The sequence below is a fragment of the Petaurus breviceps genome, unplaced genomic scaffold (genome assembly GCF_028583685.1).
Source record: "Petaurus breviceps papuanus isolate PSGF00001 unplaced genomic scaffold, PetGlider_PUasm1.0 90823, whole genome shotgun sequence".
Classification (NCBI taxonomy): domain Eukaryota; kingdom Metazoa; phylum Chordata; class Mammalia; order Diprotodontia; family Petauridae; genus Petaurus; species Petaurus breviceps.
Genome location: NW_027187352.1, coordinates 4791794 through 4816836, shown reverse-complemented (window position 1 = coordinate 4816836; position 25043 = coordinate 4791794). Strand labels below are relative to the sequence as shown.

General features: G+C 44.6%; 1 protein-coding gene across 3 annotated transcripts in view; it reads left to right on the top strand.

The window, feature by feature from the left end:
- Positions 1–25043, top strand: part of GDPD5 (glycerophosphodiester phosphodiesterase domain containing 5) — a 172713-nt gene that overhangs the window by 63914 nt on the left and 83756 nt on the right. For all 3 annotated transcript variants that reach the window (XM_069070862.1, XM_069070861.1, XM_069070863.1), the window contains one exon: positions 12052–12226. In XM_069070862.1, coding sequence (XP_068926963.1) covers positions 12110–12226 — 117 coding nt within the window. In that variant the 5' untranslated portion in view covers positions 12052–12109. The remainder of the gene's footprint in view (positions 1–12051; positions 12227–25043) is intronic.

Below are 25043 nucleotides of genomic sequence, written 5' to 3'. Positions count from 1 at the left end.
TTCTGGGTAAATCACTTCACCACTTTCTGCCTCAGTTTCCTTACTTGTAAAATAAAAATGATAATGGAACCTGCCCCCAGGGTGGTGGTAAGGATCAGATGAGATAATATTTGTCAAGTCTGTAGCACAATGCCTGGTACATAGTAGGGTGCTTAATAAATTCCTGTTCCCTTCCCCATTCTGCTGATCTTGGGGAGCCCCTTCCACCTTGTTCTCTGCCCTAAGGTCCCTTCTTTTGTCTCTGATGTTTCTGAGTGGTGAGATGGTCCATTCAGCTCTGAGATTAATGGTGGAGGAGGGGATTGATGAAGGCTGTTTTGGAGGTATGACCCCTAGACTTCTTCTCACCTGGGGCTCTAGCCTCAGGCCTCCTGACAGTGTCTACACTTCCCTTCCAGGTAGAAGGACTCCTGTTTTGGGTCCAAGCCAGTTCTAAGGAACTCTCCCCATAATTAGTCTCCTTGGGACTGAGATAAGGCAGCTCTGTGTGTGGCTTTGCAAATATCCACGTACCAGGAATGCTGTTAACCTTGTGTTGATATACAGCGTTATACTTTTAACTTTGGCATCTGTTATGCTACCAGCCCTCCTGTGAGGGAGAGAATAAGGGAAGGGAAGAAACTAAAGCCTGGAGAGAAATCATAGACTTAGTAATAATTTGCATCTCTCTCTAGCTCTTTGAGATATATAAAATGCTTTTCTCAGAAGCCCTGTGGGGTAGGTAATTTAAGTGCTGTTATTGTCATTTTGCAGATAGGCTGGAGAAGCTGAGGTCTAGAGAGATGTATTGACCTTCCTGAAAGAAGGAAGTTGTTGGAGAAGGTATTCGAATTCAGGTCTTGTGACCTTGCCCTCTCTGCTGCAGTGTGATACCTTTCTAATATAATCTTAGGAGCATCCTTGCAGAAGGCTTAAAGATTCCTTGGTTCTTGTTTTACCGGAAAGAGCTGGGGAGAACATTTTCTTGTGGTCTCACAGGGAACATTTCTCAAAACGCCATCTAGAACCCAGTTCTCCCAGCATTCTTTGCAGTGCCTGGCATGGCATGGGTGCTTAATTAATATTTGTTGGCAGATTGAATTTTTTTGGGAGGGAGGGGTGGTTAGCTTAGTGATTAGGAAGATGCCACAGACAAAATATAGGATCCTTGGACTTGAGTAGAGCATTTGACAAAGTCTCTTCACAACATAACTGGGTCAGACAGCATGAACGGGCTCGATGACAGCATGGTTAGGTGGATTGCGAGTTCTTGAGGGTTTTTGTCTCTTTTTGTATCCCCAGTGCTTAGCATAGTACCTGGCACATAGTAGGCCCTTAGTAAAGGTTGGTTAGTTGATTGATTGGATCCAGATCTGGTTCACTGACCAGTTCTGAAAAGGAATCTTTAATGGGTGGATAGTGTGTTAGAGAGACATCCTGGTAGGATGCCTTAGGGAGTCTATTGTCAGCCTTGGGCTGATTTTCTAAAATCTCTTTCGCTATGTTCCTAATAGAAAATCTTAAAAGTTGAAGGTGGGGTTTGGGGGTGATGTGGAGAGCAAGGAAGTAACTTAGCTAAGGTCACACAAAAAATTAGTGGCAGAATCTCTACATTTGTATTATTTTGTCCTTATCCAAGTACCAGCCCATTGTGCTTATGAACACAAGGTACTCTTATTAACTTTATTTTACAGCTGAGGAAACTGAGGCAGACAGAGGTAAAATGACTTGCCCAGGGTGATACAACTAATGTGTCTGAGGCTGGATTTTAATTTGGGTCTTCCTGATTCCAGGCCCATCTGAAGCACCACAGAGTTGCTTACCCTGTTCACCCACATGGATCACAAGAACTATTTTCTGAGCAAAGTAAAAATATTCTTCGTGACCAATTCTCGTTTTGGACTACCTGAACCCTCCTTGTTTCTTCCCCCCCAAAATAGTGGAAATGAAAGAAAGTGGGGAGGGAGGGGAGAAGTTTTGTTCATTCAAAGCTTATTGTACTTGGGAGCCCGATGTTTTTCTAAGCATCCTGAAAGTGCTAGAGGCTAGAATGAGGTGGCAGAAGGTTTCTTCTTGGTGTTAGGAGGATATGTCTACAAGGACATAAACTGAGCCTCAGTTTCCCAGTCTGTAAGATTAAGAGGGTTGAATTAGTCTATATGTGGTCTCTTTCAGTTCTGTCATTTTCTGTTCTATGTTCTAAGGCCCCTCCCAGCTCTGACATTCTGTGTCCTAAGACCCCTCCCAGCTCTGACATTCTGGATTCTAAGGCCCTCCCAGCTCTGACATTCTGTGTTCTAAGGCCCCTCCCAACTCTGACATTCTGTGTTCTAAGGCCCCTCCCAGCTCTGACATTCTGTGTTCTAAGGCCCCTCCCTGCTCTGACATTCTGTGTTCTAAGGGCCCTCTCAGCTCTGACATTCTGGGTTCTAAGGGCCCTCCCCAGCTCTGACATTCTCTTCTATATTTCAGGCCCATTTTAAGCTCTAGCCTATATTCTGCATTCGAACTCATCTCTTATTCTATGTCCTATAATTTGATGTCCTTTTCAACACTGGAGTTGTTTTCAGGTTCCTCCCAGTTTTACTATTTTGTGTCATATTTTAATATCTTTTTAAGCTGTACTGTTTTGTGTCTTAAGGGTTTTCTCATTTGGATAAGTACAGACCCACCTTTTTAACAGATAAAGGCACTGAAGGCCAGAGTGAGAAAGAGACAAGCAAAGGACCCATGTCTCCTGACCTCTAGAGCTCTGGCTCTCTGGTTGACTGATGGAAATACTGACTGATGGACAATGAAGAAATGGGCTAGGTCTCTTTAAAAGGCCAGGGCTCCAAATCTGGCATTTGGAGTTCATGGAGAGTAGAGGAAGAACTGGGATTGGATAAACATGCCACTCTTCTCCCTGGGCTTTTTACAAGCCCTGTGGGGCGGGTGAGCAGTCCCCACATGCTTATTGGCCTTTTAAAATTGAAACAGTTAGTTAGAGTTTTTCCAGAGAGGCCTTTTTCCGGATAGGTCCTGCCTTGTTACCCTCCCCAGGCCTCAGACATCTGGTCTGTGGGTGTTGGGGACTGTTGTTGTTTTTAAAAGAAAAAACCCTGCTTGGAAGGAGACCCAGCCCTGTGTCCAGGACCCAGGGAATGTGGGCCATTGATGGATGGCTTCATTAATCCATTCATTTAGCAGTTATTGTTAAATAAGCCCCTTGATGTGCTAGAAAAATCTAGTCCTGGATTTCCCCCCTAAGATCCCTCACTAGCTGTGTGCCAGTGGGCAATTTACTTCATCCCTCTGACACTTGGTTTCCTTTCCTGTAAAAGGGATTATCTTCAGGATCCCTGTTTCATAGGGTTTGGTGAAGAAAATGCTTTGTAAACCTCAAAGCACCAGAGAAATGGGTACTGCTGTTATGAGAACTGGGATGATCATTTTGGTATTCCCTTCCTCACAAGACTGTTGGGAGAAGATACTTTTCAAATACACTAGATAGGTGAATGGATAAGTAGGTGCATGGTTAGATGGATGGAAGGATAGATAGATGGATAGGTGGATGGATGGATAGATAGGTCAATAGGTAGGCAGATAGGTAGGTAAGTAGATGACTGGATAGGTAGGGAGGTGGATGGATGGATAGATAGATAGACAGAGTTAACAGAGTATGTATTAAATTCTTACTGTATGCCAGGCACTGTTACAAACAAGTCAGTCTGCCCTCAGAAATTTCCATTTCAGTGTAAGAATATAACCTATGGAATGGGGAGAGGGAATTGTGTGGCTAGTGTGGAGGTATCTGGGATGGTTCTGAGCAGAAAGCTCATGGCTTGGGGCCAAGGGTGGTTCCAGAGGCAGAATCCAAGGGAGAAGGTGGATGCAGTTTGGAAATGGTGACTGGTCACTTTACACTTCTGAATCTCACTTCCTTCCCCAGTAAAAACAGGGATAATGATTTCTGTGGCCTGCACCCCACAGAGTTGTGAGGACAGTGCTTTGTAAGTCTTAAAGCACCAGAGAAATGGGAGTAGCTATTACAATAATAATTATTATTATTGTAAGTAGCACATTGGGGGAGGGGCCTATAGATTGTAACATTTGAGTATCAGTTGGAGAAACTGGTGCTGTTTAGCCTGGAGAGGAGAAGACTTTGTGGGGGAGATGGTAGCTGTCATCAAGTATTTGGGTGGGAGGCAGCATCATGGCTAAGTAGAAAGGATACTGAATTTAGAGGCAGAGGCAGGTTCCAATCCTGGCCCTGCCACTTACTTACATTCTGCCTGTATGACTTTGGGCAAGTGGTTTTCAAACCCTCCTCACCTACCAAATGACAGGGTTGGACCAAATAACCTCTACAATCCTTTTTTTCCAGCTCTAGATCTACAATCCCATGTAAAAGAGGGATACGGCTTGTTCTGTTTATTTGCCCAGAGGGCTGGACTAGATGCCTTTTGGGTTTGATGTAGGGAAAAGCTTCCTAATGCATAACACTGTGCAGAAGTGCAGTGGGTTGGCCCCAGCAGGGAGCAAGTCCTCCTTCCTTGGAAGTCTTGATGCATGAAGTCTGGAAATGGCCACCTGTGTGTGTGGGGGGGGGGGTAGCTTTTAGAAGGAGGATTCTTGTCTGGTCTTGGGTCTGACTTATGCCTTCATGTCTTCAGAGGTTTCAAGCTCACTTGAGGGGCAGCTGCCCTAGAGCCCTAAACACAGCTGTGTGCAGAGAAGAAAAATACTGTCCGCCCCCTCCCTCCCCCCCCAAACCAGAGTCCCCGCAGCAGCTGTGCGCAGAGCTGTCCTCAGAGGGAGGCTGTTTGCAGAAATCTATTCTGTCTTATACCTTCTGCGGTCTTCCGGGGTTGATCCCTCAGGTGCCTGGCTCTTGGGCATAAGGAGGAATTGCATTAGGAGAGGGGAAATGTTGCTGGCTGTCCTTCTTGTCTGTCTTGCCAGAAGAATTAATCTTTAAGTCTGCAATTGAATTATTCCTCAGAGAGCCTGCACACACACACACACACACACACACACACACTCACTCCCAGACATGTCAGCTATGAATCTTATCTTCTCTGTTATAGGTGGGAGGCAGAGTTAATGTGTGCTGGCCTTAAACTAACTCATTCCTGAGCTTCAAAGCTGACCAAGTTGCTGCCAGCCATGAGTAACACCTAGGGTAGGGGGTGGTGAGCTTGGTGCACTCACTTGGTCCCTGGTGTGTGCTCTAACAGAGGCAGGGCTTGGGGAGTGGGGGCGCGGGGTTGGGAAGGAAAGACACAAAGGAGAGTCATAGCCCCTGCCATGTTCTGAAGTGGGGAAATCCAAGCCTTGCCCCTGGTCTGAAAGGATTCTAGCATTAGAGCTAAAAAGAACCTGAAAAAATCATTTAGGCTGTGCAAAGCATTTATGAATTTTAAAGGTGGGAAAAGTGAAGCCTCAAAGAAGAAGCAGCAGTTTGCTCGAGGTCATTCCTTTGGTTAAGTAGCAGAACAAAGATCTGGACCCACCTCCTCCACCACAGTGGAAGCTCACTGGGATCTTGGTGGTCTTAGAATCAGAAAGGCCCACCTTGAGAATAAGTGTAGTAGCTGTGTGAGCTCTATGCCTCAGTTTCCTCACCTGTAAAATATGGGAGTTGCTTTCTAGCTCCAAAATGAAGGCACTGTGATCTTGTTTGATTCCACAGTGGGGATTAAGGCCAGCTTGAAGCTAGAGAGGCCCAGCCCTAGTTCCACCTGTCATACAAAAGAGCTATGTGACCTTGGGCTGGCCAAGCCTCTCCTGAGTCTCAGCAGTCCCATCTTTTCAAGAAGAGATTAATACTTGCCCTGCCTCCATTATGGGACTGTTGGCAGAACCCAGAGGAGAAGAGGGAGGGAGAGGGGATTGGGAAAATGAAATGAAGGATGGGAATGTCGTTAGTTTTTGCTTCATTATTTTTTTTAATCTAGGAGGAATACTTATCCCAGCCACCCCCATTTGTCCAGTTCTTGACAGATGCAAAGCATTTTCACACACATCATCTGATCCTCTCAAGAATTCCCAGGAGCATGAATGTTTTTCGAATCACCATTTTACAGATGAGGATATCAAGGCTGAGAGAGGTTAATTGACCTGCCCTTTGGTTCACAAAGCTAGTAAATTTGGGTTCCAGGCCTCCAGCCTCATACTGTACCACTTGAAAGTGGTGAATAAGTCATTCAGAGACGTTTAAAATCCTAGTTTAGATGAATGAGTAGTATGGTGTGTGGGATGACAGGGAGTGTTGGACAAGTCTTGCAAGTTTAGTTGGGGTCCTGACTCTACTTACCAGACTGCTTGTGTGACCTAGTCACTCATCCTCTCTGAGTTCTAGTTTCCTTGTCTGAAAAATGGGGCCAATGATACTCAGAGGCTCTATTTTTCTGAAGGTTGTGAGGAAGGTGCTTGTTGAGTCATAAAGCCCTGTAGAGGTATTATTATTAAGGAGAGACATGGTAGCTTAGTGGGCTGAGGGCCAATGCTAGACTTCAAGTCAGTGACTCCCAGGTTCAAGGTCTGACTCTGACACATAGGAGTTGTTCTACCTGGACAGGTCATAAGATCACAGGCTGAAAGCTGGGTGGGACCTTAGAGGTAGTTAAGTCCATACCCCTTCCCCCTTTATTCTACAGATGAGGCCCAGAGAGGCTAACAGGTTTGCCCAGTTCATAAAGCTAGTAGATATCAAGTGGGATTTGAACCCAGATCATCTTTATTCCAACTCCAACACTCTGCCCACTGTCCCTCAAGTCACTGCCCTAGAGAACACTATAGCACAAGGTGTAAGTTACTGTATTAATGCAGAGATATTCTAGCCACAGGCTCTAGATACGCCCTGCTCCCCCAGATTCTTAAGATCCAGAAGAGGATCTTGCTGAGGGCTGCCAGCTCTCCAGTGGCCTTTCACCCCTCTCTGATTGCAGCCAGAATCTTCCAGTTTTCAGGGCAGAGGGGTTATCAGTAGCTGCTGGGTGGGCTCAGAGTTGGAATGCCAGAAAGAACTTGAGCGATCATCCATTCCGACCCCGCTCATCTGCTGACATTTCCCCAACAAGATAGCAATGGGAGCTAACCTCCAAGGTGAGATGGAGCATTTCTGGGAAAAGCAGCAGGGTTAATCCCAAACCAGAGCAAAGCCCCAAATGGGACAGCTGTGCTGTAGATGAAACAGCAATCAGAGAATTCTGGCTCTGACACAGGCCATATGGTGTGGCGTTGGGTAAGCATTTCCCCTGCTGTAGCCTCAGTTTCCTCTTCTGTAACTATAAATGTACACATTGTCTCCTCTGAAAGAATGTCTGGTTCCTAGAGGACCAGGGGCTGTTTCATTTTTGTCTCTGTGTATGCATCAGAGGTAAAGAAGTGCCTGTTACTTCATAGGTGGTTAATAAATGCTTGGAGATGAATTCTGAGGTCCCTTTTAGTTGTAACATTTGGTGTTCCAAGATCTCTGACATTCAGAGAACATCATGGTGCATGCGTGCATGCATGTGTGTATGTGTGTGTGTGTTCAGAAAACACATACACACAGTTTATAAGTCTGAGGATCATAGATTTAGATCTTTAGAAGCTGTTGAGTCTGACCTTCATTTTACAAATGAAACATGCTTAGAGAGGTTCAGAGATTTTGCAGGGTAACCACAGGTGGTAAGTTTCTGGGGTCAGGTTTGAACTCAGGTCTCCCTGTACTCTGTCCAGCGTTTCACCACCCAGACTTACCTCGGTTTAAGTCTAGGCACAGAATGTACCAAGGGTGGGTGTGATTAAGGATGTCAGTGGTCTCTCTCATTGGATCCCTTTCCATCTCATTTAAATGAAAACCCAGGTTTCAGTAATACCACGACCTTAATTGAAGTCTTTGGGGGAGGGAGGTGGGATATACAAATGACTGAAGGTAGATCCCTGCCCCCACCACGTTGACAGTTTATTTATTACCTGAGCATAAGACATCAACAGAGAACTGCAATACTGAAGGATTTGATATGAGCTTATTTGGAACATAAAGTGTTAGGAGATCAAAGGAGAGAGAAATACCCCCTGACTGGAGGGATGGGGGTGGGGTTGGGAGAAGGGATGGGGAAGATTTCATGGAGAAGGCTATACCAGAGCTGGATCTGAAAGCATGGCTTAGGCTCTCATCAGACATCACTATTTCCTCATCTTTAAAATGAGAGGACTTGGGGGCGGCTAGGTGGCGCAGTGAGTAAAGCGCTGGCCCCGGAGTCAGGAGGACCTGAGTTCAGTTCCTGCCTCAGACACTTAACACCCACACAAAAAAAACTAGCTGTGTAACCTTGGGCATATTACTTAACCCCAATTGCCCTCCAAAAGGCAAAAAAATAAAATAAAATGAGAGAACTTGATTAGTAGACGAGGCAGCTAGGTAGAGGAGAGAGTGCAGAGCTCTGAGTCAGCAGTTAGGAAAACTGGAGTTCAAATCCTTCCTTTCTCAGATGTTTACTAGGCTGTGTGACCCTGGGTGATTCATTTAACCTGTTTGCTTCAGTTTTCCCTTCTGTGAAATGGGAATGATAGTGATAGCACCCATCTCCCAGGGTTGTTGTGACGATCAAATGAGATAATAATCATAAAGCATTTAGCACACAGTCTAGCATGTAGCAAGCTCTATATAAATGTGTTGTTTAGTCATTCAGTCATATCTGACTATTCGTGACCCTGTGGACTATAGCACACCAGTACTGTCCATGGGGTTTTCTTGGCAAAGATAGTAGAGTGGTCTGCCATTTCCTTCTCCAGTGGATTAAGGCAAACGGAGATCAAGTGACTTGCCCAAGGTCCCACTGCTAAAGCCAAATTTGAACTCAGGTCTTCCTGAGTCCAGGCCCAGCACTCTCTCCACTGAGCCTTCTAGCTGCTATTATTAGTGATTATTTAACTCTTCTCTGCCTCAATTTCCTCATCTGTAAAATGGGGGGAATAGCACCTTCCTTACAAGCTCATTGAGAAGATCAAATGAAATAACACATGTAAAGCATTTCGTAAACCTTAAAATTATATATAAATGGTAATTGTTTCTGATTATTAAAGGACTTGGAGTCAGGAAGACCTGAATTCACATCTTACCTCTTGTGCTGACTTGCTGTGTTACCCTGGGCAGGGTCATTTAAGTTTTTAGTCTGTTTGCTCATCTGCAAAATAGAAAATCTTAGCATCTGTCTTCCAAGGTAGTCATAATGTTCAGATGAAATGGCTCAGATAAAGCCTTTTAAATGCTAGTTATTAGTATGAGCTATTCAGTTCCTTTCAGGAATCCTTCATTTTCTATGTTCTAGGTTCCTAAGGTACAGGCAGTGTGAGTATGGTTGACTTTGGTCTTAACGGGAGCCCAGAGAGCAGAGTAACTGGTCGGAGTCACCAGGTGGGGATCTCCTGGATGCTAAAGAAAGAATTCTTTTCCTGAGGAAGTCTCTGACCTCTGGAGTCTGTCCCTACAGCTCTGAGATTTTGTGCTTTACCCAGCATACCTCAGTTGGCCAATGGCCAAAGACCTAGTAGGCATTCCCTAGTCACATAGTTTCTCCTCCTGCCTTGGGTCTTGGGGCTAGTGCAATGGACACCAGCCCCCTGAAGGGGAACGCAAAGGTCATCGAATTCTGCCCCCTGCCTGCTGAATGAACCCCTTCTTCAGGGTCTCTGGCAGGGCTCACCAGGCAGGCTCTTCCCTCAGAGATTTTAGATTTCCATTCTTTGTACTGTCTGTGAACACAGATAAATAATCCAGTTGTGGAGAGAATGGAAAAAGTGGCCTTGTTTCTCATTTAGGTCCTTTCCCTGGAACAAGCCCTGGTGCTTGGCCTGCTGATTAAGTGTGTTGTCAGCAACAGTTAGGAGACTAAGCAAGTCCATAAGTATCACTTAGGCTCCACAGTCTGGAGACCAGGAATTCACACATAGGCCCAGCTCAAGCTTCCCAGATCCTTGGTTTTTAATTCACAGTTGCAGGACTCCAGCATCTGGCACAGACAGCCATGAAATAGCAAAGTTGGAAGGGAACTCGGAAGACACTTAGCGTAACCTAGACCAGAACAGGACTCCCCTCTGGAGAAGCATCATGGTGCTATGGGTAGGTTTATGGACTTGGAATTGGGAAACTCTGGGTTCAGTCTCCCTTCAGACAATTACCACGTGACCATGGGTAAAATCACATCACCTCCTTGAGCCTTAGCTCCCTCATGTGTAAAGTGGGAATAATAGCAACATCTACCTCACAGACTCAAATGAAATCATCTATGGATATAAAGTGCTTTGTAAACTTTAAAATGTGATATAAATATTAAGGTTATTATAGAACATCTTCAAGAAAGGAAGCCTTTTTTCCCTCTTACATCTGACTTGTCTCATTCTAGAGAATTCTAGCCTGGGAGACTGGAGGCTTAGATTTGAATTCAGATTCTGCCCCAGCTCCTGATGCGAGCATAGCAAAGTCCTTGCCATACTCTGGACCTCAGTTTTTCACCTCTGTAAATACAGGCCAATCATATTTATAGATTTAGAGCTGGAAGGGGCTCTCCGCCTACCCTTCCCCATTTTATAGACGAGGAAATCAAAGCTGAAAAAGTTTTAAGTGACTTACCCAGGGTTACATAAATATCTGGGGCAAGATTAATTAAATAATAATAATCATAGCTAACATTATGTGTGTGTGTGTTTGTGCCAGGCACTGTGCTAAGCATTTTAAAACTATTATCTCATTTGATCCACAAAACAGCCCTGGGAGATAGTTGCAGAGGTAGGTGCTGTTATTGTCCCCATTTTAAAGATTGAAGAAACGGGAGCAGACAGAGGTTAAATGACTTATCCAGGTCACACAGCTGGTAAGTGTCTGAATCTGGATTCAAACTCAGAATTTTCCTGACTCCAGTCCACAAAAAGTATATTTCAGCTCAGTGGGAGTGAACTTACCTAATGGGCTCTGCTAGTAAGACTCAACAGCCTGGCCAAGTGGTGGACAAGGTAGGGGTCGTTTTCTGTCTGAGTCCTGAGATGCACATCAGCAAAGCGTTGGTCCCTTTTTTTTTTTTTTAAGATGCACAGGAGGATCTTGGAATTATTGAAAGGCTGACACATCCCCCGGGGAATCCCTTATATTGGGACTTAGCCAGAGAAGATCTCTTCTGTCTGTGAACCTTCTAAGCTCTGTCTCTGGTCCTTTTCTCCTGGCAAAGCAGGGATCAATACTTTCATTTTATAAATGTGCTAACAACCTTTATGAGCTGACATACACTAACAGCTAGGATTAATAACTTTGTGTACAAGGAGGTAAGAGGCACCTGCATTCCAGTCATGGGGGACAGGCAGTGCAAAGACTTGGAGATGGAAAAAGGACTTCTGTGTAAGGAACAGTAAGAATCCCAGTCTGACTGGACTATGGTGTTCATAAAGGGTACTAATGGGGTGAAACTGGAAAGGCGGAACAGGACCAGGTTATAAAGAGCTCTAAATGCCAGCGGAGTCTTTATCTGATCCCAGAGATAATAGGGAGTCACTGGAGTCTATTGAGTAGAGAAATGTTAGACCTGTACTTTAGGCAGCAGTGGATGGGCTGAAGAGGGGAGACTTGGAGCAAGAGGACCGGTGAGGAGGCTGCTGTCTTATACCAGCTGGGAGGTGATGAGGACCACGGTGAAGATTGGGTCTTGAGGATAGATAGAGGGGATCCGTGGGAAAGGTACAGGTCTTCTTTAAGAATTCCAAGAGAGGTTGCTATTCTCTGAGTGAGCTCATAAATGAATGGAGACATCATTTGGAAATCTGTTACCCAGATAACAACTGGAAATTTACAAAGGAACTTTCTTCACCAAAGCTCTTTGAGATGGGCTGGTACATATACTATTAATTCCCCCTAATACTGAGGAAACCAAGGCAGGTGATCACTTACCCAAGGTCACCTAGCTTGCAAGTATCAAAACCAGGACCCCCAATTCCAAACCCATCATTCTTTCTACTCCATGGAACTCTATTAGGATCATCAGAGCTTTCTTCTCCCTTTCTGTCAACCCCTCCTGATGCTTTTCCCTTCTCATGCCTGGCCTCTTTCTGCAGGGTACACAGAGGCTGGATGGGGCTCTGAGGACAAGTCCCCGGGGCTGCGGGCAAGAGGATGGTGAGACATCAGCCCTTACAGTACTACGAGCCCCAGCTCTGCCTGTCATGCCTCACCGGGATCTATGGCTGCCGATGGAAACGGTACCAGCGGTCACATGATGACACCACTCCAGTGAGTTTGACCAGCACCTGGACCCAGAGGTCCTAGTGGGATCTGGAGGTGGAGGGAGAGGGAGGTAACAATTTAACTCTGGGGGTAAGGGAACAGGCCAAGGCATGGGTTCTGAAAACATAATTCAGTTCATTCAACAAATCTTCCAAGCACCTACTATGCACTAAGCTTGATAGGCTCTGCAGGAGGCATAGTTTAGATAAAACATAATTCCTGCCCTCATAGAACTTATCATCTCATAGGGGGATAAAATGCAAACACAAAAAACTAGAATATACAATATTCCATGCTAAGTGCATTAGAGAGGGACAAACCTGGTACTCCCTGACCCAAGGAGAAAGAACATTAAAGACCCTATAGGGATTGCTCCCACTGTTTCTTCTGCCGGGAATACCTTCATCTGTTACCTTCTTTACCTGTTCAATTTCTGCCCATCCTTTAAAACTTAGTTTAAATACCTGCTCTTCCATGCTGATTTGAGATATGGGCCAGAAGATTGTTCCTTTACTTGGGTTCAAAACTAGTGAAAAGACCAGTTAGAAAGAGGGGTTTCCAATGGCTTCATGTCACTCTGATAGGAGACCTCCAGGGGGTGCCCCTAGAATTGGTGCAGACCAACAATTTTAGCAGTAACCTGAATTAAGGTATGAATGATGTGCTTGTATTTTCAGAAGATTCAAAGCTGGGAGAAATAGCTGTGCAGTTAAGTAATGGGACCCAGGACTAGGAAGGTAGATGGTGGTAGGCTGGAATGGTGGGGACTGAAACTAATGGGATGGAATATTTTTACTTGAAAAGACTTGACAAGAATCGGGGTTTGTCACTGTGGGTATTTGTCCTGCTAATACTATTTTTTTCTTATTTTAAAATCTTTTATTGATATCTTTTATTATGACGTTGCCTTAATTTCTCTTTTTTAAATATTTTTTTTCAATGAACAAAACTCCTTCTTCTTTCCCTTCCACTGATGTCCATTGAGAAAGAAGGAAAAACAAGACTTCCATTACAAACATGCATTGTCAAGCAAAATGAATTCCCTCAGCCATGGCCAAAAAAATGTCCTTATCTTAGTCTGCCCTCTGAATCTATCTCCTCTCCCTCGGCAGGGGGGCAGCACATTTCCTCACGAGTCCTTCAGCATCCCAGGAAAATTGTAACAATAAGAGTTCCTGTTTCTGGAGCACTAGAAGGTTTGAAAAAGTTTCTTATAATGGTCCTATGAGTAGATCATGGCTTTAGGGTCTGTCCCTCCTCGCCCCCCCCCCCCCAAAAAAGAAAAACAAACCAGACTAGATTCCTTCCTGCTTCACACCTTCTCAGCCAGCTTCTTGAGTTTCTGTGGTCAGAAAAGTCCTTGCTGGTGGCCAGCGCTCTAATAATGAGCTTCTCTGAGATGTGCCAGCCTGGTCCTCCCTAGAAACACAGACTAGTCTCTGTTGTTTAGCCCAGTGGTGTCAAACTCAAATAGAAACAGGGCCATTGATGGGTACGTAGATCCCTAGGGGACACATATTGACTTAGAAAATCACATGCTGGGGCAGCCAGGTGGCGCAGTGAGTAAGAGCACCAAACCCAGAGTCGCGCCAAACCCAGAGTTGGGAGACCTGGGATCGGTTCTGGCCTCAGATACTTCACACCCACACACCCACACACACAAACTGGCCATGTAACCTTGAACAAGTTACTTAACCCCAATTGCTTTAAAAAAAATCACATGCTAACATTACTTATGTTGTGTTGTGTTTTTGTTGTTGTTAAAAATTTCTCAGTTACATTTAGTGATGTGAGCCACATGGGGCTTGGACATCTCTGACTAAGTCTATACTTGAAGTCTGAGTAGGACCAGCTAGAGCTCACACTGTGCTTAGTTGTTTGTTTCCTTTAAGTTCCAGCTGAAATCCTGTCTTCTGAAGAAAGCCTTCCCTTCCTCAGTCCCTCTCAATTCTAGTGCATTCCCTCTCTTAATTGTTTCCTTCTTATTCTGTGTATAGCTTGTTTTTTTGGGGGGGGAGGGGTGTTTGTCTTTTTTTTTTTTTGGAGGGGGGAAGGCAGGGCAGTTGGGGTTAAGTGACTTGCCCAAGGTCATACAGCTAGTAAGTGTTAAGTATCTGAGGTGAAATTTGAACTCAGGTCCTCCTGACTCCAGGGCCCATGCTGTATTCACTGCGCCACCTAACTGCCATAATATAGCTTGTTTCTATATATTTGTTTGCTTTTTGGCTCTCCCATTAGACTGTGAGCTCCTTGAGGGCAGGGACTGTCTTTTGCCTCTTTTTGTATTCCTAACATTTACTTGGCACATAGTAGGCACTTAATAAATGTGTACTGACTTCGTGCCCACCGAGATGAGGAGTTGGAGGAGTACTGTTGTGAAGGTAGGGGAGATAACATTTATATGAGCAAAATAGAAATATTTAAAATATTTAAATTTTTATTCCAAGCTTAATAAACATCAAACAGAACAAGTACTTGCATATAAATAATAGAATGGGGGGAAAATAAGGTTTTATGTAAAAGTATAAGTCTTTATTAAGTACATACCACTTGCTTTTCTTTGTAAGTCTATAACAAGATAAAGGGCATTGACAAACTTTAGAATATACAAAGGGTAGCAACCATAAGGGTGCAAGGAGGAGTGTCTATGCCATGCACAGTTAAGCTGGAAAAAGAAAGATTTAGTATAGTGGGGATAGATGGGAGAGGACACAATGCATAAGTGGCTCTAGGTACCTGAAAAGCTAGACTGAATCAGAGAGAGGGTTTGATTTGTTGATTCTTATGAGCCATATTGGGAGTAGATTTTACTCAGTATAGGAAATAGAAGGGAGAAAGAGTTTAGTAAGCACTGACTATGTGCCAAGCAACTGTGCTAAACACTTTACTAATACTATCAATGTTAGATCCTCACAACCACCCTGGAAAGTAGGTGCTATTATCATCTTCATTTTACAGATGAGGAAACCGAGGCTACAAAGGTTAAATGACTCACCCAGGGTCATGCAGCTATTAAGTGTCTAAGACTGGATTTTAACTCAGGGTGTCCTTACTCCGGGTCCAGTGTTCTCTATTCACTGCACCATCTAGCTGCCTCTTATGCTGGATAATCATTATCCAATATAAGAAAAAACTTGTAATCTAAGATGACAAATTTGAAATAGACTATTCTGGGTAGTGAGTTGTCTGTCAGTAGAGTTATTTAAGAGAAGGCTGGATGGGGAGGATTATGATTCAAGTTTGGGTTGGACCACATCACCCTTTAATTTCCTTCCAGCACTGAGATTAGAGATAGGCAGTGTAAGTGGTGAGTAAACACTGTTATGCTTAGCACTTGGGTTAGAATCTGGCTTATGGCCCTTACCTTAGCCTCTCCACACCTGTTTCCTCATCAGTAGAAGAGGTACTACTTATCATGAAGATTAAATGAGACAATGCATGGGAAAGTGCTGTGTAGATGTTAGTTGCTGTTAACCTTCTTCCTGCCTCCATATCTTGAAAGCGTTGTGGGATCAGTTTTTAAGATGTTTCTGAGAAAGGGAGATAGCAGGAAAAAGGAGAAAACCACAGAAGAGATTACTACTCTGAAAAGGTGGTGAAGACAATATGAGAAATTATGATCCCGTGTTCCTACTTTTATTAATTCTTTATGAGAATGGTCTACATACTTCTACAGGGTATCCATGATGAAAATCCCAGAAGGGAAACAGCAAAGTTTTTGTGAATGGTGTTTCAGAGTTGGCTACTTCTTTAGAATCACACAGGGGCCAAAATGAGTAGAGAATACAAGAACCCTGTTAAGAGCCCTCAAACAGGTGTATGGAGCCAAGCCCTTTTCCTCCATTCCTTGCCAAATCTCCTTAACCATATACGCTGTGGGCAAGGGCTCCCACCCTGTGCAGAGGCAGCTTGGTTTCCTAGAGCATGAGGTATATGTTGGGGCTTCTCTTCCCTACCATGGGCATGGTGCCCCCCTCCTATGGCCAGGTGTTCCACCTGTGCCCAGGCTCCCCTTTCCTCTCCCAGCCTGGGCACCTTCCAGATTCATCCCCAGCTTCCCTCACTTCCATCCATGCAAAGCAGTCAGAGTCGGATTAAAGCTGGTTCCAGCAGGAACAGATTCTGTGAGAAGCAACTTGGATCAGGAGCCCTTAGGGGGGCAGCTGTTGCCTGGAGGCCTTTTAGTTTCGTAAAATCATAGTATCTGAGAGTGGAATCTCTGCCCTGGGGGTCAGGAAGCTAGGTTCTAGTCTCAAGGTTCTAATGCTGCCTCTGATTCAGTGTGTGAATACTGCCCTTCCCCTTCTACCCTGCACTGGTAAAATGAGGGACTTGAGCAAAATAAGTTCTAAGGCCCCTTCTAGCTCAGGCATTCTGCATTCTCTAAGGCTCCTGCCAACTCCATCATCCTTTGTTCTTGGGTTCTTTCCAGCTCTGACATTCTCTATTCTAAGGGCCCTCCCAGGTCTGACATTCTCTGTTCTAAGGGCTCTCCCAGCTCTGACATTCTCTGTTCTAAGGGCCCTCCCAGCTCTGGTATTCTGTAATTCTACAGTTTGGTGAGGAAGATTTATATCCCAACCCATAGTGGGAGGAGAATGAAGTGAAGACAGCCAAATAGCATTCCCTCTATGTTAGACTTGGAGTTCCCAGGATTATTCTTCTTTCCCCACTCCCTGCTCCCATCCTTCTAGGCCCTTGGCTGACCCATGTGGCTCCCATGAGAGAGGCTGGACAGAGGTAGAGAGGTGATGACCGCAACCTGGCACCTCTTCCTCAGACCCTCCCTGGGATGGCTGGGAGCCCAGGGAGCTGGCACCACGTAACTTGCCCGAAGCCTGACCTTCCCCTGAAGAGAGAAGCCAGTCACCTGAGCTGCTCCTAGGCGCCCAGCCCAAACAATGACTCCTCAGTCTCCCGTCCCTTGGGCCAGACCCTAGGACTCCTTTGCCCCATCCTAGGGCTTTATCTGCCCCAGCCTATCTGGTTTCTTTTCCCAGGGAACACAATTCCCCTCCTTTATTTATCTAAAGATTTTGTAGCCTGAAAAACAACTTTTTTTCCTCTTCTCCTTTTAAAAAAGCTCTGAAGACTGAAGCGGTGTCTCCAGCTTCACCTGGGTAGACGGAGATGGGATCTGAGGCAGACTTCAAGGGCAGTTGGGCAGCTGAGGCCCAAGGGGACTGGAAAGTGCATGCATTGGGTTTGGTGTCAGTGCTGGGTTCAAATTATGGGTATCCCTTACTGGCCTCATGTCCTTGGGCAAGTAGTTTAACCTCTGTGGGCCTCAGTTTCTTGCTCTGTGAAATTGAGGGGATTAGATTAGATTCTGTCTCTTTGTAGGCCCTTCCAGGTTCAAGTCACCAGTACCCCTATGACCTAGGGGAGTCCTTTTGCCCAGACATTTATCAGGTGCCTACTTTATACAAAGCACTGTCCTCTTAGTTGGTAAAGATAAGAAATTTGGAGATCTCTGCCTTCCTGGAGCTCACAGTCTGGTAGGACATTAAGACATAGAGTATAACATCCCCTTGCTGTTACATAATGCAGTTAATGAGATGGGAGCAAAATGCACAGTGGGATATTAAAGCTTTTATTAGGCTGAATGTAGGAAGGCTTCTTGGAGGAGGTAGCATTACAGCTTTAAAGATTAGTAGAAATTCAACAGCAGATGGTGGGGAGGGTTTTCCAGGCATAGGAAGTATCATGATCAAAGGCACATAGTCCTTTTATTTATTTACAAAAACTGTCTTGGGCTCCTTTTCTGATTTTCCCCAGCCTCCTTTTAAATATCCCTTCCCTACCTGGTGAACCCAGGGTACGCACATGGGCAGATCACTCCCTGCTCCCTTCAGTTTCCTCATCTGTAAAACAAAGCTCTTGGATTAGATAGTTTCTTAGATGATTTGAACATAAAATGAGGAATAATCCTTATGGCTTCAGATGCTTCTAAGCCCAAATCTTACTTTTCTAGACCAAAATACAGTTTATAAGCACTTTATATCCATGGCCTCCCTCAGTTCTCGAAACACCCCATGATCGAGGGAGAGCAGAGCAGGGATTATGATCCCCATTTATCTGAAAGGGAAACTAAAGCATACCCCTTCTCTTAGTTTTAGCTGAGGAAACTCACCCTGTGGTTTGATGAAAAGACCCCTGAGGTGGGGGGCAGGGTGTAATGGGAATGCAGATTTGGAAGATCTTCCCTGCCCCTAGGCTAAAGTGCACCTGTAGCCTGGGGTGGGAGGCTTGTTTTTCAGTAGATACTTCTTGATTGGCCAGTGAGTCAATAAGGTTGTTACATTCTCTGAGCCAGGAGAAGGCTATATAAGCCCTGATGTGTAGCTTTGTTTTGGGGGCTCACTTTGAGAAGTGTTCTGTGATTTGATCTGTATTCTGGGAAGCCGTTGTCCAGAGGGGCGCCCCCCCCCCCGGCTTTGAAAAACCCAGATGTGGAAACCCAGATGTTGACTGGGTATGGATGTAATGGTTGGACAGTTTGGAAATCTGTCTACTTGATCTGTTTCTGTCTTGATAATTCTGCCTGTATGCTTTGAAGTTCGGGGTGCTGACCTTTTCTCCTGAACAAGGTAAATGATATATGTCTGACTGATTAAAGTAAGCTTGTTAACCCATTTTGAGTTGCTTTCCTTTAACAAAGCAGATTCAAGAACCTGTGGTAGCAGCAAACCCTGAGGACGTGCTTGGGGTGCTTGCGCTACACAGGGTCATAGAATTATAGCCATAGTGCCATAGGGGAACTCAGAGGTCCCTTTGTCCTGTCACACACACCCATCCCAACTTTTCTTCTCTTCTCTCTCTCTCTCTCTCTCTCTCTCTCTCTCTCTGTCTTTCTCCTCCCTCTCTCTCTCTCTCCCTCTCCCTCCCTCCCTCTCTCTCTCCCCCTCCTCTCTCATTCACTCACTCATATACACACACTTTATAAAAGCAAAACCTGAGGATCAAAGAGGTTGAATAACTTAAAGGATAATAGATTTGGAGTTGGAAGGAACATTAGAGACCTTCTATTCCAACCACCTCATTCGCATACATGAGGAAACTGCAGCCCAGAAGATGTTAAATAATTTGCTCGGTGTTACACAGCTATTAAGTGTCTGAGGCAGGATCTGAATTCAGATCTTCCTGATTCCAGCACCAGTGCTTTATCCACTTGTTCATAGTCATACAAGAACTAAATAACCAAGCCAGGATTCAAATCCAGCTGTTCCCTCCTGAGCCCCCCTCACTACCTTGCTGAGTGACCTTGGGCATGGGCCTGGCCCCTCTGCAAAATGATCAGCTTGTCCCATGTGGCTTCTGCAGTCCTATATGACGATGATCTGGTCCTACCAGTTAGCCCCGTTTCTGAGTAAAAGGGGCTGCCTCATAATGTAGTACGTTTCCATACTTGGAGGTAGACAGGTAAAGGCTGGATGAGCTTTGGTCAAGGAGGTCATAGAAGTTTACACTCAGGTTACAAGCTGAACAGGATGCTGCCTTCTCCCTGAGGTTCTAGAATTTGGACTTTATTTAAGATAAAAAGTTCATTGCTTAAACTGTTGTATTAAAATCAGTGGAAGGCAGTGACATATAATGTGTTTGGGCCTGTCTTAAAATTAGGGAGACCTGGGTTCAGGTCTTACCTCTGATATATGTAATCCTGAGCAAGTGCCCTGATCTCTCCATACTCGTTCCTCCTCCCCTCCCAACTGTAGCGCTATGAAGAATAGCCCACACTCATTGAGGAGTTCCTAAACTAATGAAGTCACAAGCCTAGTCCTATCCCTATTGTATTTAAACCAATAAATACCCAAATTGGATGCTTGGGGGGTGGGGGGGTGATTTGTTGTGCATTTTTCAGTGGTATCTGACTCTTCATGATTCCATTTGGGGTTTCCTTGGTGAAGATACCAAAGTGGTTTGCCATTCCTTTCCAGCTCATTTTACAGATGAGGAAACTGAGGCAAACAAGGTGAAATGACATGCCCAGGGTCACAAAGCTAGTGTCTCAGGCCAGATTTGAACTCAGGAAGGTGAGACTCCTTGACTCTAGGCCTGGCCCTTTATCCAGGGCACCACTTAGCTGCCCTAGCTGGGGGAGATAGCAATAAACCAAGACAAGATCCTTTGCCTACAGGGAGCATGTTGTGCTTTATTCTTCACAGGATGTTTCACATATTTGTTTTTATTTGAACTTCCAAACACCCCTGTGAAGTGGGTACTTATCCCCATTTTATAAATGAGGAAATTGAAGCCTAGACAACTTAAGTGATTTGCCCAGGATATCTCCAGCCAGGAGGTATCAGAGCTGGATCTTGAATTCCATGATTCTCAATCCAATGTTCTTTCTGTAATTATACCACGGGAAAGGAATAAGCCAGATACACACAGGAAACTCTACCCACAAGCCAGCATGTGAGTAATTGCCAAATGAGTGTCGTACACACAGAGTCAGGAGAGGGAAAGAGGGCCATGAGGATTGGGGCAGTCAGCCGAGGCTTACTGCTGGAGGGGGTCTCTAGAGCAGGTATGTATAGGAGTTACCCATCCCCATCCTAGGAGTCACAATCAAGACTAGGAAGAAGGGATCTGAACAGAAACTGGAAGGCAGGAACTAGCCTGGCATGTTTCCCAGAGGATAGTGAACGGACTATTTGAAATCAAATTTTTATAAATGAATACTTTTTTAATGGCCCTCAGAGAATTTTTTTGTAGAGCCCTGCAGGCAATCTTTCTGTCAAAGCCAGAGGCCTTCCTCTGGTTTATCTGATTTTGGTATGGATTTTTCTTTTTTTTTTTTCCCAATTACATGTAAAAACAATCTCGAACATTCATTTTTTGAAATTTTGAGTTTCAAATTTTCTTCTTCCTTTCTTATTCTTCCTACTCCCTTAGATGACAGGCAATTTGATACAGGCTATACATGCGTAATCATGCAAAACGTATTTCCATATTAATTATGTTGTGAAAGAAAACACAGACAAAAAAAATCCAAATAAAGTAAAAAATAGTATGCTTCAATCTGCATTCTGACTTCATCAGTTCTTTCTCTGGAGGTGGATAGCATTTTCTACCATAGTCCTTTAGAATTGCCGTGGATCTTTGTATTGATCAGAATAGCAAAGTCATTCACAGTTGATCTGATATATCATACTATATTGCTGTTACTGTGTATGGTGTTCTCCTGGTTCTGCTAGCTTCGTTTTGTATTAGTTTATATGACTCCAGGTTCTTCTGAAATCACCCTGCTCTTCATTTCTTATAGCACAACAGTGTTCCATCACAGTCACATATCCCAACTTGTTCAGCCATTCCGCAGTTGATGGACATCCCTCAATTCCCAATTCTTTGCCACCATGAAAAGAGCTCTAGATATTTTGGTATAAATAGGTGCTTTCCTCCTTCCCCCCATTCTTTTGTTAAATCTCTGTGGGATACAGACCTACTAGTAGTATTGCTGGGTCAAACAGTATGCACCGTTTGATAGCCCTTTGGAAATAATACAGATTTTTCTATCTCAGGCCCCTTACAATGGATTCACTTCCCTTTGCCAGGCTTCAATTTCCTCTTTTATAAAATGAGAGAGTTGGACCAGGCAATCCCTGCCAGCTTTAATGTTCTGTGTTTTAACCTTCTCACTTCAATTTTCCCTTCTTTTTTCATTTAAAAAATTTTTTATCCTTTTAACAAGCACCAAATAAAAAGAACATTTCCATTTACATCATAGAACAGGAGAGGATCACATAAAACCGTGAATCTACATTTCATAAGAGACTTTCTAACATTCTCTTTTGTAAAGACTCTTTCAGCTACCTAAGTATCTATTCTCAGGCCTCTTTCCCATATAGTATTCTATGTGTGAAGGGCCATCTCACTTCTGACATTCAAGTATTAAAGTAGGATTGGTTCTGTCAATGAAGCAGTCTACCTTGGCAGCTGCATCAGAAACGGAGAAATCAGGGAGGGGGCTCCTGAGGCTTTTTTGCAGGGGGGGGGGGTCCCTTGGAAGCTTCTGTCCTAGATACCTTCATACTTCTAAACACAGATACAGGAAAAGCAATTTCCTCTGCAGAAATCCCTCCCACCTTCCCCAGCTTTGAGTCTGGGTCTGTGGGTAGGGAGGAAGTAAGAGCCTCAAACATTGTGGTCTTGGGCAGGGCTAGAAGAGAAGGAAGAACAGAACCCAGAACAGAAAGCCTCTCTGTGCCTGGGAGGAAGCATTCAAAGCAGTGATCAATCATGTCACATCTCATATTAACAAAGGGTTTCGTTCTATGTATCCCCACCCTGGGGTTGGTTGGGCATATCTTGTGAGTGACAAGATCAGTGGCCGGGTCATTGGTTTGGTGCCTCATGTAGTCTTCTCTTTGGGATATTCTGTGTAGGAATTAGAGGGTGGCAGGCGAAAATGGGAGTATGTGCCATGAGAAGAGTAGGAAGCCATAGCTCTGGGTTCTAAAACTGTCTGTGCCATTCACTCACTGTGCGACCCAAGAAAAGCCACTTTCCCCTCTCTGGGTCTGATTTTTGTCTGCTTGTAAATGAAGAAAATGGGGGTTACTTCTAGTTCTAGCATTCAACATTTTGAGGGCAATTTTTTGCTTAAAATTATATGTTGCAACATTGCTTTGATTGCATTCTGTGTGCTAAATCCCAACCAGCTTTATCATTCTATGTTCTTACTTCTGCAAGACTAGGCATTTTTATTCTGTGCATGACCCTCTGAGGACTGCCCGGCTCACCTCAGGTGACTCCGGAAGCAGAGAACGAATTTCCTCTTCCCTTCTTTGCCTCCAGCCGACATCTTCTCTTCCTCTCTTTGTGTGTGTCTCTCTTCCTTTTCTGTCAGTTTCCTCTTCCTCCCCCCCTCTTCTCTCCTTCCCTTCCCCCACTTCTCCTCTTAGAATGCCATTAGGCAGCTTGGCCAGACTTCCAGAGGGAGAAAGAAAGGCAAGAGACCTATAAAGCCAAAAGGGAAGAAAGGGAGTGTGGAGGGAGAGAAGGCAAAAAGGAAAAAGCAGGATGAATGAAGAGAGGAGAGAAGGAACCCAGTCAATCTGTAAGCATTTGTTAGTAGCTGTTATGTACCAGATACTCTGCTAGGTACTAGGAATGCAAAAGGAAAGAAAGAAATCATTCCTGCTCTCAAGGAGTTTACATTCTAACATCATAACTAAATATACGTAATATGAGTGTATACAGGCGAAGTGCAAAAATAGGGTGAGAAGAGGGGGAGGGGGAAGAAAGAGAGAAAGAAATAGGAATGGGGAAGGGAAAAGAGACAAAGAAGAGAAAACAGGAAGAAGAGGGAGGAGGGAAAGGGAGAAGGAGAAAAAAGAAGCAAGGAGGAAGAGAGGAGAGAAGAGAAAGGAGATAGAGATGAAAGAGGGAGAAAGAGGAAAGGGAAGAAGAAAAGGGGAGGAAGAGAGACAGTAGAAGAAAGAAGCAAGGAGAAATAGAGAGAAGAGAAAGAAAAGAGATGACAAGAAAAAATGAGGAGAAAGAGGAGAGGGAAGAAGAAAGGAGTAAGATAGGAGAAAAAGAAAAGAAAGAGATGTAGAAAGGAGAGAAAAGGAGAGGGAAGAAGAGAATGAGAGGAGGAGAAGGGAGAAAAGGAAGAAGGAAAGAGAGAAAAAGAGAAGGGGAAAGGAGAGAAAGTGGTGAAAGGAGGGAGGAGGAGGGGAAAGAAGAAAGAGAGAAGGAAGATGGAGAGAGTGAGCTGGGGCCCTTTCCCCCACCCTCAGAACAGCTCTTAACAGACATCTCAGCCACATTCCCTTTCGGGGATACTCACTATATACTAATAAAAGTCTTAAAATGTTGGAGCCCCAGGGAACCTTGTAAATCTTCTGGTCAACACTTTGTAGCTCCTGGAGTGCTAACAATACCCATTCCTTCAGGGGCCACCTGAACTTGTCCTGTGAAAGAGATAGGACAGGGAGGATTATCCCCGTCCTTCAGGTGAAGCCAGCGAGAGGAAGCCAAGGGCTCCTCATGGTAAATGAGTGAGAGACACAACCAGAGCGCTTCCCATGGGACTTACCTCTTGGGTATGTAATCTGGAGTCAGGTGTCCTATAGGCCCTTTCCCTGGGAAAGGGCATAACAGTGACCTGCAAGCCGGGCTGTTGCCGAGTCTAAAACAATAGGGATAAGACAGTTTCCCCTCTCCTGCCTTGGCAAAGACTGGTTCTAAGCCCAACTCTGAATTTGACTCAGTGTGTAACCTCGGACAACTTATCTCATCTCTGTGGGCCTCCTGTTTTCTATCTGTAAAATGGGAAAGTCTGCTACTAGCAAGTTAGTGGTGTCTCTTAGTAAATTGTTTTTGTTCAACTGCCTCCTCATATCCACCTTAGGAGTTTGGAGGAGGAGGAGGAGAAAGAGGAAGAATAGAAGGTAGTAGTATTGGTGGTGGTCTGAACAGGAAGGGAAGGCTCCAATACTAGCCCCTGGAAACTGAGGTTAACAGTAGGTCGAGAGGGGATATGGGGAGCCATGGAAGAGACAGTCTTCTCTGGACCTCAGTTTTCTTATTTCATAAAACAAGGGGATTGTGCCATGTGGCCTGGAATGGGGTTCTTCACCATTCCAGGATGTCAGCAAACTTGAAAGAGAAAAAAATTACGAATTTATTTTTACTAATCTCTAACTGCAATTTAGCATTCAAGAACCTGGTTCTAGAAAGGGGCTCTCTCTCTGCAGGTTTCACTAGACTGCCAGAGGGGTCCATGACACAAAAGTTGAGAACCCCTAGTCAGAAAAGTCTCCCCCCAGCTCTTTCTTAGTTCTGACACCTCATGTTCTCAGCTCCTTCTTAGTCG